Raw genomic sequence first — 13,613 nt, 5'->3', positions numbered from 1 at the left:
ACCTAACCTAACCTAACCCAACGTGAAATAATTCAACCCAAAGCAACTTAATATGTCTAATCGAGTTGTAAATTTTTTAAAGCATAGGTATTGGGTTACTATTATTTAAACTCAACTCATATACACATATTTTCAATCTATTCACATCTCCATGTAACTCATTCGTATATATTTTCAGTAACTGTGAACAAAATTAAGTGAATGTAATATACGAAAGAAGTATAAATAAGTTGTATCAAATAGTTGATGATGAAAACGAAATTATGAACAGAAAAATAACATATTCAAGGTTAAAATAATATTTTAGTGTACCAAAATATCAATCCAATCGATTCAGGTTGGGTTATTGGATTGGGCAAATGTCTTAACCCAACCCATGAACATGAGCTAGCTGCCATTTGTTCATCTTCAACAACAGTAAATCGTGTTTTTAAGCTTTTCAAACGTAATAGAAGAAGGAACCAAATCAACTAATTCGAAAACATTATCTGATTCTAAACTCTAAATGGTCCATTTCCAAATCTTGATCCGAAGATCAACCGTGCATTCTGCATTTGAAGTTGCCAACGCCTTAATTCCATCACAAACAACTCTAATCGCTGCTTTTTTACTCATATGGCTTCCGATCTTCACCTTCACCTTCGAATCAAGCTCGATCTTCAATGCTAAACTTTTATTCTCCTTCAGATCATCCACTCTCTGCGCTCTTACAGCTGTCTTCAATATCGTCGAACTCTTCTTCGCCGTCACAAACGCCGGAATCGTCCCGTCGCCGATGACGCCTCCCTTGGAATTAATGGAAACCGAAACGGAATCGAAATAAAATACGATGTTTTTGTTAGGGTTACGAGCGGTTACGGTGAGGTTGAATCTGGTGGTGAGGTTGAATCGAGAGAGTTGGAGGGAGGAGACGGAGAAGGAAGGGCGGTGGGGGCGATAGAGGAGGAATAGTATGCCGCCGGCGATGGCGGCGAGAATGGTTGACAGAAGGATAATGAAGATGATCCAGAGACAACAGTAACAGTAGCAGCTCCGCCGGCTGCGGTGGGGACGGGAACGGTAGACTGGACGAGCGGCATTGTAGATTTGTGGTTTGCTGGCTGAGAATGTGGTGTTGACGTTGGCGGTGGTGGTGGTGGCGTTTGCGGTGGCGCCGGAGCCCTTGACGGCAGTTGGTTTTGTGTCCGGGAAGATTTTTTCTGCCATGGAGTTGCTTTCCGGCATCTTGCAGAAACTTTGTATTTATTTTGTTGATTATATAAATTTCTATTAAAAATTTATTTTATATTAACAAAATATTTTTGTTTAATATATTTAATTTAAATAAAATCAATATAAGTAGCAGAGTATCTTACGGTTACCGAGCCCTTGGTTAGTTGAGTTGACTTTAATAAATGCTACATTTTTCATTTTAACCCTTGAACTTTACAGCAACTTACGGAAATAACCCATTAGATCTAAGGGTGTGCAAAACCTGAAGCGAAAACAAATTGTTTTTGCAAAACCCGAAATCCGAGAAAAATTGGAAACCCTGCTTTTGCAATATTTGAGTGTGGATTGAGTTTGATTTTTGACCGCTCGAATCTTGCAAAAACCTTAAATTACGTTTTGAAAATCCTAGATACTAGTCGACTGTATTTTTTTCTTTCTAATTTTCTAAACTTGCTGTCGGTTTTTATCATTCCTTTCAATTGTTTGAATTCATCATCAAAATCAATTGAATATATATATAGAGAGGAGCGATCAAATGTAAACCGTCATCATTTGTGTAAACTATGTAAATCAATCTCATCCATCCATTTTTTTGATCAATGGTCAAGATTAGTTTATGTTATATTAGGAAATTAAAATAAATAAATAAATAAAAATTTATTTTATAATCTCTGTAAAGGCAAAATGGTAACTTTGGTTGTGGTTTTCTTAATGACAACCATATCATGTTATATCATTAAAATAATTTCAAAATATAAATAAAACACATCATAATCAATTCTATATAATGAATCCTTTTGAATGGAAATTAAAAAAAAATGTATTACATTACATGAACGAAATGGTTTTACAGTTTTATTAATACACTAATCAACGTAATCCTGATTAGATTTTGTCATTTTCATATTATTGGTAGATGGGTTTGTTTCATTTTGATAATGAAATTGTTTCATTGTTCACTAATTACACAAAATTTTCTTAGAAACCATGAAATTGTTTCATTTTCTTTAATCACTCATTTCATCGGCCAACATGGTTTGATGAATCATTTGTCATTTCACGCTATTGATAATGAAATTGCTTCACTTTTTGCTAATTACACAGGTTTTTCTTATTTATTTTTTTGAAATGGTTTCACTTCCTTCACGCACCCATATCATCATGCAACCATTTCATGATGCACTTATTTCATGCTACACTCATTTCATGTTGCACCCTTTTCATCATGCACCTATTTTCTCATGCACTCATTTCATAATCATTTTCACTTACTCCATGCACTAATTTCACCATTATGAAACCGGTTTCATGAATTTTTTCTGATTCTATTATTGATTTCATAGATTTATTAATCTAATAACTTACGATTTCATGAATCTTGGCAGTAATAAATCGAGACACAATATAATAAAATCCAGTTTTTAATATTATAATTTAATTAAATATTTAAATATTACTATTTATAAAATTTCCTTTATTATGTTACTTTAATTAATATTTATTAATAACTTCCATATTTAATAGAAAACAATGCAAATAACCAATATACCCTTAATGATTAAATTTAATTAGAAAAAAATGAAATTTTCTTATTGGTCGAAATTAGTTTACACGGTTTCCAAGAATTGCACGGTTTTCATTTGAACGTGCCTATATATATATAGATATATAGATATATATATATATATATATATGTGTGTGTGTGTGTGTATAGAGAGAGAGAGAGACACTTGGGATCACGTAAGATCAACCTGTTTTCGTGAGACCATTTTTTTACTTTTGAAATTTCACAGCAAAATGTTATGAAGGTAAAAAAAGTCGAATCTTCACAGCAAAAACAATGTGAAGATTGCCTTCACAGCGTTTTGCTGTGAAGTTTCAAATTTATAAAAGTGGTCTCATGGGTTTCATGAAAACATGTTTGTCTCACATATGATTTATAAGATTAAAAATAAAATTGACGGATGATGGTGGTTTGTATGGTTTGTACAAATAAATGTGATTTGCATTTGATCACTCTCTCTCTCTCTCTCTCTCTCTCTCTATATATATATATATATATATATATATATATATATATAGGGGCCTAATCAAATGAGAACTAATTAGTTTGTGGTAACTGTGAGAATCAATATTAACCACAAATCAATAGATAAATTAGGAAATTTATAATTTTGACAATTTTGAATTAAAATTTTAATGCAAGGATATTTTTGGTATTTTACAACTTTCCTCCCTCCTCTCTTCTCTCTCCGGCCACCGTCCTCCGGTGATACTACAATGGTATCACAATGCATCATATATGTACTTGGGTATCACATTGATGTCGTTTGTATGGTCGATCGAATATGTAACACTGTGGTATCACTACGCATCTTATATATGATTAGGTATCACAATGTATCTTTTGTTTAACAGAGTCAATATTTTTAGGTATCACAGTGGTATCATAGTGGTATCACCGGAGGACGGTGGCCGGAGAGAGAAGAGAGGAGAGAGGAGAATTTTAAAATACCAAAAATATCCTTGCATTAAAATTTTTAATTTAAAATTACCAAATTTATAAATTTCCTAATTTATCTATTGATTTGTGGTTAATATTGGTTCTCACAGTTACCACAAACAACTCAGTTCTCCCTTGAATAGTCCCCTATATATATATATATATCGTATAAACTATACCTGAATCAACGCATCTCAACCCGAAACTCGTCCAACCCAACCTAAAGCAATCCTAAACATATATGTGTGTGTCAATTTAAAAGTGTTGTGATGAGTTTATAAGATTTTTTAATTTCTTAATATATTTTTAAAAACACTTTTGAAACAAATGATCATATGAGTTACTTTATATAACAATATTAGAAAAAGTGTCATATAAAATGATTAATAGGACAAGTTGTTTCAAATATATAACAAGTTTGTTAAGACGCTAAAAAACATCTTATAAACTCATTACAACATTTTTAGATAAGATACACAAATATTCGGTCTTATAAAATAGTCTATTATGACACAAACACTTTTGACGTCGGATAAAACCCGACTCTAGCGTGTAGCTTATTTGGCAAAAAAGTGAGATAATTTTACCCAAATACAAGACAAATCCTGAGATCGATCTCATGTCTTACACTAGTCTCAATCGTTAAGTGAGCCAAAAATGTCACCTCATATTGGTGTCTTTATAGACAGGTTTCGTATCAGTATAATTGCTAGTATTTTCACACCAAATTAATAAAAAAACCCCACAAATTTTGGTTACAAAATCCAAACACCACAATCACTTAGAACGCAACAAAAAAAGGGAGAATTTCAGAGTACATATAGTTCTCCATTCCTTTGTTGGGCAAGCCTTTAACTTCTCTACGTTTTTAGTTGGTTAACGGAAGATTTGAACCGATAATCTATGAATTCAAATACCGTTAAACTGACGCTCGACGTCTGTTGCTCGCTAAGAATTTCTACCTAAAAAATTCGACAAAAAATACATAAAATCGCCATCACCATCCACAGGTCGCTCTACTTCATCGTTGCAATCCGCTTGATTTTCTTGACCTTTCTTGTAAGATCTTCACTCCCATGTACCTGCATTGCATTCCATATATATATACGTATTTTCGTACATATTGTATAATAATTACATGTATATATGTACCAAAAATCCTAGAAACTGAATGCATTATTAAATAGAACGGTACCTGCCCAACATCATAACTGTGGCTTGAGGATTTGTGCCAGGGGACTCGTCAAAAGTGGACCCATCAATGACTCGAAGCCTGTGCACACCCATGACTCGATAAGCAGTGTTCACCACCTGACCCACATGGCACCCGCCATGATAGTGCCAGATTGTGATCACTGTATCTTTACAAAACTGCTCAAGTGACTCTGTGTCGTTTGTATGTCTGGGTATCAGATTAACGTTGGCGGTGACACTCATGTTGAGCAGTTTGTTGACGGTTTTGTTGTCACATTGCGTGAAGTTGAGGAAGGGTTTTGACCTCACTAGTTTCTCCATCATTCGGATCCCGTTAACGCACCCTCTTAAATCTTTGGCGTGGCTAAAGTAGTTAAACGTGACGGATGGGTTGTCGTCCGCGTTGGTATTGATCAATTTGAGCTCCCCTTTCGACATCGGGTTTGCAATCTTTTCCAAGAGGAAACCTCCGTGAAATGCTTCATGCGGGATATCTTTCTTGTTTCTCTTGTACAATTCGATCGCTTCATGTGTTCTTTTCTTTGGAGGAAGCGTCGAAAGTTGTCCAATCTGTATTTACAAATAACACGTAATCACATAAACCGTCGCAAATATATATTTTCGGTATCCGTTGCTAAAAGAGTTTTGCGACACTAACCTCAGCTGAAGCAACACCGTGATGGCAGTGAATGCTATCCTTAGATTGACCATAACCACTACTCGCTTCAACATACACGCCGTGTTTCGTAATCCCGACGGTTTCAATCAGAGACTGTTTCACAGGTCTGTTGAAAGGAACGTAAATTGCATTCATCGGATTATCCACCATGTCTTTCCCGACAAATTTGTTATCGTGCACCACCGAGATGTTTAGTTTCTCGAGATCGGCCTGTGGTCCGATCCCGCTAAGTAATAGTAGATGCGGGCTCCCGATGGCTCCACACGTTACGATAACCTCACTCCCTCGCCTCCTAGAAATAAAAGCCTCATGTTTATCCCCATTTTCGTCATGGAAAACCACTCCGATTGCCCTCGGTTTCTTCCCTATATATATTTGAATACGTTTTATTTATTTTTATCGCAATTAAAACGAACAACTGGTTTTATGAAAAGAAATACATAATAACACGATGTAACACGTACCAGTTGTGTCAAACATGATGTTTTGAACTTTCGCGTGAATCAACACGTCGAGATTTTGATGGTTTGCCGAGGCTAGTAACTCGGCAGCGGTGTGTCTCCGACCGTACTTGTCGAAAATGGTTCCACCAACCTTCGTACCATACAAATGGTCGTATGTGAACCCGTTATCGGGGGAAACCCCAATATCCAACAGACCGTCGTGAACCGCTCTTTGCCACGGTTCGAATATGGGTTCATGAACAACTTGTTTTTCGACCCATGGGTACGATTCATTGACCAATTTGGCATCCCACCCTACCCTCTTAACATAACTACAAAAAATAGATGGTTAGTAAGTTTCTGTTTAGCATAAATTGATAATAAAAGCTATAAATTAAATATAATAAATTAAAATTTAGTTATAAGAAAATAAATTGATAACGAAAATATATAATCAATAATAAAATTGTGATAACCTTGAGAACCGGTGCATCATATGCTATTTTACATGATTTTTTTATCTACAAATTTAATTTAAAATGAGATGTCATGTTTAAAATGAAATGGACCAAAGAACCTTTGACTTAGCGGTAATCTGAGTCTCTTACCTCCTAATAAGTTCAGAGGTTCAAACCCCAACAATAGTAAAGAGAGTGTGTAAGTTTATTTGTTGCATTTGTCGTATACAAAATATATTATATAAAAAATGGAAGGGGCAAATAAGGAAATCAAATAAATGGTTCTTTTCAAACCGAAAGGGGCAAAAATGGAAAACCAACTAATTTTTTCAATTAGAAAAAGGGTAAAAAAGGAAAGTAAAAAAATAGTTGTCCTACAACATTGATGTGAATTGGTACAAATGGGTCGACAATAAATGTGTTAATCCTTGTCTCACATGCCCACTTTTAATGTTGATTTGGTTCTTGATCACCTACCCCCACCCCTACTATTTATTATTTTGAACCATAATTTTAATGCCCCATTTGTTTTTACAACATCAAATCTAACATTAAATTTAACATCAATTCACATTAAACAAATTGAAGGATTGATACTGACAAATTAAACAGATCAGTAAAACGAGGCATACATCAAATGATATTAGAAAGATATTTGTGCAATGTAACGAGATATATCTTGATTTTAATGTTTTATTTTGTCTTTTTTGGTCTCTGTCGGTGTCATAATACGAATTTATATGATTAAACAGATCAGTAAAACGAGGCATACATCAAATTGAAGGACTGATACCGACAAATTAAACAGATCTGTAAAACGAGGCATACATCAAATAATACTAGAAAGGTACTTGTGTAATATCTTGATTTTAATATTTTATTAATATTGTTTCTGTCAATGTTATATTATGAATGTATGTGATTTTGAGTAAACAATAATGTTTTTCTTAACAAAATATAAATTTGAAAATATCATGATATATGTATATATATATATATATATATATATATAGTTATCATTTTTTGTGTAATTTTTTTAATTCAATTTTTTTATTGTAATTTAATTTAGGTTTAATGACGAAGTAATTTAATTTTGGTTTGATAATATAATTTTCATAAAGATAATAACTAAGTATTCTGTTAAAACTCAATAATTATCTTAATTATATTTAAAATAAGAATTTTATTCTGTATTTGATTACATTTATCTACAGTTAATTACACAAATTCAAACATGGAGCTTAGTAAGTTATACTTACGTATAAGTTACTTGTAATCTTGAATTTCAAGTAACGTGCATCAATAAGCAGTACTTCATATATAAAAGATGGTTTTTAAGAGTTTTTGTCAAATGTTTTATAATATAGTATAGATATTTATGCTTAAAATAATATTGGTTAAGTATGATAATTTATCATAAAAACTGTAACGGGTAAAATAATATCGAATAACATTAATATCCTCAACATCTTTTATTAATGCAAATTAGTCAATGGTGGGATCTAACTTGGAGTTATATGTCACCAAATCCTATTCTCTATCCTTGAAATATAAGGGAAAGGGAAAGGAGGTGGTCCATATTTAATGATCTTTTTTTCTAAATTAAAAAAATGAGTTGATGTGAGAATTGTTGTTTCTTATAAATCTTAAGTAATGGGTTACAAATAACTTTCACCATGATTTTAAGTTGGATTCGAATTTATTGGGTCAATCCATTACCTTGGGCTTTGGGGGTGTTACAGTTGGGACTCAAATCCCATGTTATTTCAAAGACAATGAAACTTATTGCATTAATTCCAGTAGTTGGTTGATTTCAATGTCAGCTCCAGGTTTTGGGCGGCCCATCTGTTTACCGTGTCCAAGCATAAAGCCAAAGACTTCACATGATTTGTATGTTTCTTTCTTGGTGGTAGTGTGGGGGGCGGGGGCGGGGGCGATGGTATAGTGATGGTATAAGGCTATTTTCATTCATATTCAACTGAAAAACTGTAACTTAAGCTTTTAGTTTTTTTATAAATATAAAAATACTTTATTTAATTAGGATAAATAAATCAAAACAAAATGTATTTTGTTTCAATTCTTATTTTGAAAAACATACTATATTAACTAAATATATAGTTATAAAGTAACAATCTATTAATAAAAAATATCTTAAAAAAGGCCAACCACAGAGGCTAGCCAGCCCGTCAAATTATGATTTTCGTAAAACCGTTGTCAAATAACCCCTTGGCTTCGTGCCCCCATGGTCTATATAACACGCTTGTTTTATGATATTCGGGTTCGAGTAGACGATAGCCTTGTGGATGGGCAATTTTGTCTTTTCAAAAGGAAACATATGTACAATTTATACATACAGAGGCATATCTAATAATTTTTCAGAGTGGTATCACAAAATAAATATCATAAGAATCTAACGTTTTATTTCACATATTTTCGTTATATGCCTTTGAAGTTTTACCGTTTTAGTTTCATCAAAAAGAATTTCTTATGGTTCCATATTTTATGACCTAAAAACTTAACTACACTCGGTCCATCATTTTCGCGGTTTCAACCACATCCTAAGGGTAGGTTCGTCTTTATATACATATACAGGCACGAGTCGCTGTCATCTAGATGACGAAAGTGACAAAATATATGGATATAGAAGTATAAGAAAAACTTTTAATGCATATATAATAAGTCATTAATACATCATGGATGAAAATAGTGATAAATTCGCGATGAAATTCGTTTTAAGGCATTAAAATTAGAACTCATATAATGTATATAGTACAAATTCATTAATGCACAAAACCACTATGCTTTTAGAACCATTAATCCATTATCAACAATAATTATTTAAGTAGTTAATTATGCATTATATATAAGGACAAATTCATGAAAAAGTAACGTACTTTAATTTGATTCATATTTTGGGTAACATACTCTCAAAACTTCCATTTTACTACCTAAGATGTAAAGTTTTAAACATTTAAGTACCCGAGCAGCCGATTAAAGCATTAACCGGCTACCATGCTGATGTGACGAGTGATGAGATGAAATTGGATTGAATAACAAATAATATTGAGTTGAATACCACATCACTTGCCACATGAGCATGATAACCGGTTAATGCTTCAACCTGTTACCCGAGTACTTAAATGTTTAAAACTTTACATCTTAGGTACCAAAATGAAAGTTTTAAAAATACTTACTCAAAATAGGAATCAATTTAAGGTATGTTATTTTTTCATGCAATTTGTCTTTTATAAGACCATTATATATGAGAATAGTCATATGAAAACATTTTATTTCAAATAATGTCATATTTTATAGAACGTAAAAGAACTTGTTGGGACGTCGAAGAAATTTCTCTATCAACTTATTATAACACCTTATCTACTACGATATACAATTGTTTGGTTATATAAACTTAAGTCTTATAAAACAATACTGATAAGGGCATCTCCGACCCACCACTGAAACACTAAAACAGAGGTTATGTTACTCGAATCTACCACCAATCTGTAATCTTTTGAGTAAATGGATACGACTTCAATTACATTTGGAGGTTCGTTATTCATGGTCTCTAAAAAATGTGTACACTGGCTTTTAGTATTTCGAGTTTCAGTCGGATGAATGAGCCCAAACTTCATTGTTTTTTTAGACCAGTGTTAAAGATGATCTTAATACGATATTTATACACATTTGACATTATATAAACCCGATTTTGTGGTTTAAACGTTTCAATTAAACGATTCTTGGTTTCAAAACAATGATGAACAAGAAGAGATTCACGAAGCTTTAAAGAGTTGTACCTTGCGCTTGCTCGTGTGTAAAATCCCGCATTGATGGCAGTACCACCACCCAAAACCCTAGCTCTTGCGTTGAAGACTCCATCCGTGGACACAAAGAATTGTGAAGCAGAAGTATTTGAAAGATCCGCAAGGGTAAGATGGAAATTTGCCAAAAATGACACATTTCTATTTGCAAATGGAACACCACCTCGTTCCACCAATAAGACCTTATACTTTTGGGACAATGTGGCGGCCAACGGACATCCGGCGGTGCCTCCGCCAACGACAATGTAGTCATAATACACCTTTCCGTGGCCGCCGCCACCGGTGGATGGTGACGGTGGTGGTGGTGAGAAGGAGCTTGATGGTCGGATGAAAGGGTACTTAGTTTGCCAGGGTGTGTATTCACCTGCATTTTCAGAAGTGAAATTACTATATTGCCCTTGGAACAAGATTTGTGATTTGTTAATGTTGGTTTTATAAAGTTATAAATTAAAAAGCTGGATTTAATGGTCTGACTGAAAATTTGACTTGAGTTTTGATAGATACCGTGTATTTGAAGTATGTATGTATATATATATATATATATATATATATATGTATATATGTATGCATATGTATATGTATATATATATATATGTATGTGTGTGTGTGTGTATGTATATATGTTAACGGGAATGTAATAAAAAGTTTTATGTGGGTCTTCTTCCTTGAAGAACAAAAGGAGATAGAAAAAACCCTAAAAAATGATGCCTTCTCTTGACAATAAAATATTGATATAAAGGTCTGACAGAAAATTTGAGTTGCGTTTTGTTAGATACTCAGTGTGTGTGTGTGTATATATATATATATATATATATATATATATTGGTATGTCATAGAAGTTTTATATGGGTTTTCCTTGAAGAACAAAATAAGGTTGAAAAAACCCTAAAAAAATGGTTTCTTCTCTTTGACAAGAATATTGAAGAAATCTTTTCCAATAAAGGTGTAACCTTTTGTGCCAAAAAACCTGAAGCTTTCAACCACAAACCCAGAAATAGAATGAAGTAAAAACAAGAACCAACAAATCTTCAGCCCTTAATTATTATATACACATACATTACATATATATAGAGATTATACATATGTACATATGTGTGTGTGTGTGTGAGAGAGAGAGAGAGAGAGAGAGTGTGTGTAGAGAGAGAGAGAGGAACCTTGAGAGGGGGTGAAGAGGGTGGCAAGAGAAGAAGATAAGAGAAAACTGAAAAGAGAGAGGTTGGTGATTGCCATAAGCTTGAAATTTTCTGATGAGTTGGAGTTGTGGCCAACTCTGGTTGGTCTTGTTGTGTGTGCAAACACCCTGCTTCTTACATTCAAATCATCACATACTCTTTATATAATACTCTCCATCCTCTCAATTCTGTACATATATATATATATACAACTGTAAATAATATATATATATATATAATATTAAAAGAGAGAAGTAAATAATGGCATAAATTATTGTGCAGAGTTGTAAAAGAAGAAGAATTATGGCATCAATAATGTGAGGAAGATAAAGGAAGAGAGAGAAGTGCAAGTGAGGAAGTCAATTAATGACCGCTCCATCTTCCTCCTACACATATATGAATACCATGAATGAATGAATGAAGGTTTTACAGATGAGTTTGGTGTGCTTCAAATTATGGCACTTGGATTAAATATATGTAATCACACTTTATCAACAAATTCTTTCATAACACAAAACGCATCAAAATATATATATATATATATATATATATATATATAGAGAGAGAGAGAGAGAGAGAGCATTAAGAGAAAAACCCTAAAGTAAATGAAAAGTCAAAGAAACACTCCAATAACTATTCACCTGTATACATGTGAACACAAGACAATTTACTTGAATTCGTGTACCACTTTATTACTTGAAGGATGATATTGAGACTAATTGTATACTTGCTGGTGGTCTTGATTGTAAGTCTGTGCATGGGTGTGTGAAAACGGCTCCGACCAAGTATGCACATTTGCATACAAATAATTTGTTCGGTGTGCACATGTGCATAACATGGACACGTGTATAGGAATCAGAAACAACTTCAGTTACTTGTATGTACATATGTACATCATATAGATAGATAGTTATCAGAATGTTTCTCAAATTTTCATTCTTATAAGTTTTCCAGAACTCTCTCTATCTATATATACATATTGCATGTTATTCGATAAAGATACATTGGGATTCATTTACTCTAATAATAGTCCTAATTATAACTAATGGTTATGATTAGAAGATTTTGTATGAAGGGTGCATAAAACCTCCAACATTAATGTTGATAATAGATGTTTCAGGAATGGTATGTAGGTGTATAAATGTTTAAGTTTTGGTTATTATAAAAAACATATATATATATATATATATATATATATATATATATACACACATGTATATATGTATGTATATGAGTTGTCCAATGGATGGCATCATCCATGTTCAAAGCATTCATCAATTCTGCAATAAATATGACAACATGTCACATAAAAATACTATAATTGCTTCCTCAAATTTGTTATTGTGAAGAACAGAGAAAAAACATAGAAAGCATGTCGCGTGATTTAGTTTAAGTATAAAAATATGTAATAGGTGAATAACGATATTCAAATATTCTTCTTAGAAAACTTTATTCGTAAAAGTCGTGTATATATGGTTTAAAGCAAACAAACATAAAAAAGGGTTATTGTCGATTTAGGTATATAACTTTACATACGATTTTAATTGAACTTATAACCTCTTGATCTATTACAGAAAAATGGTTCCACACTCAGTTGAAGGTCATGCATTCAATCAAAGTTTCATTTAAGGTTCTATATCAAAATATACCTATTGTCAATGAAGAGTACATGGGATGACTCAACACACCAATGGTTTGCATTACAAGATTCAGCCAACTGGCTAGCATGACTAAAGAATCGCACATTTGTAACGATATATAATCATTATCTTAATGACAGATAACGACGAGGCTCAAATGTGGACCCATCCACACAATGTCTGATCCAAGATTTTTGATGTTGAGAGACAGGATTCGGGAGATATTTCTTGATAGGGGGCGAGAACAATAAGTTCGGGATAAAAAACTATAAGGTAACGTTTTTTTGGTTTTGACTAGGGGTAGTTAACCCCTTTGATCTTTATGTGGATCCACCAATGTATCCACACCCCTTCCACTGACATTCGTACAATGTTGACAATCCACTTATTATTATGAGAAAGACATACTACCTATTACCTTCTCATATGAGATTTACACACACACACATATATATATATATATATATATATATATATATATATATATATAG

General features: G+C 32.8%; 2 protein-coding genes across 2 annotated transcripts; both read right to left on the bottom strand.

Moving 5' to 3' along the window:
- Positions 1–501: 501 nt before the first annotated feature.
- Positions 502–1,224, bottom strand: LOC112511002 (NDR1/HIN1-like protein 6). The gene has a single exon (XM_025116356.1). It carries the CDS (start codon positions 1,222–1,224, stop codon positions 502–504), a length of 723 nt encoding a protein of 240 aa, XP_024972124.1.
- A 3,249-nt stretch (positions 1,225–4,473) lies between these two features.
- LOC112511622 (protein HOTHEAD-like) lies at positions 4,474–11,540 on the bottom strand. Its single transcript, XM_025117318.1, has 6 exons — positions 11,465–11,540; positions 10,287–10,674; positions 6,053–6,363; positions 5,568–5,953; positions 4,911–5,479; positions 4,474–4,797 (listed from the first exon to the last, which is right to left on the bottom strand). Exons 1-6 carry the CDS (start codon positions 11,538–11,540, stop codon positions 4,737–4,739), a joined length of 1,791 nt encoding a protein of 596 aa, XP_024973086.1. The 3' UTR covers positions 4,474–4,736.
- Between the last annotated feature and the right edge of the window lie 2,073 nt (positions 11,541–13,613).

Source organism: Cynara cardunculus, assembly GCF_001531365.2.
Source record: "Cynara cardunculus var. scolymus isolate 2C chromosome LG 4, CcrdV1, whole genome shotgun sequence".
Lineage (NCBI taxonomy): Eukaryota > Viridiplantae > Streptophyta > Magnoliopsida > Asterales > Asteraceae > Cynara > Cynara cardunculus.
Note: the sequence above shows the minus strand (reverse complement) of the source record. Positions and strands in the feature narration are given on the sequence as shown.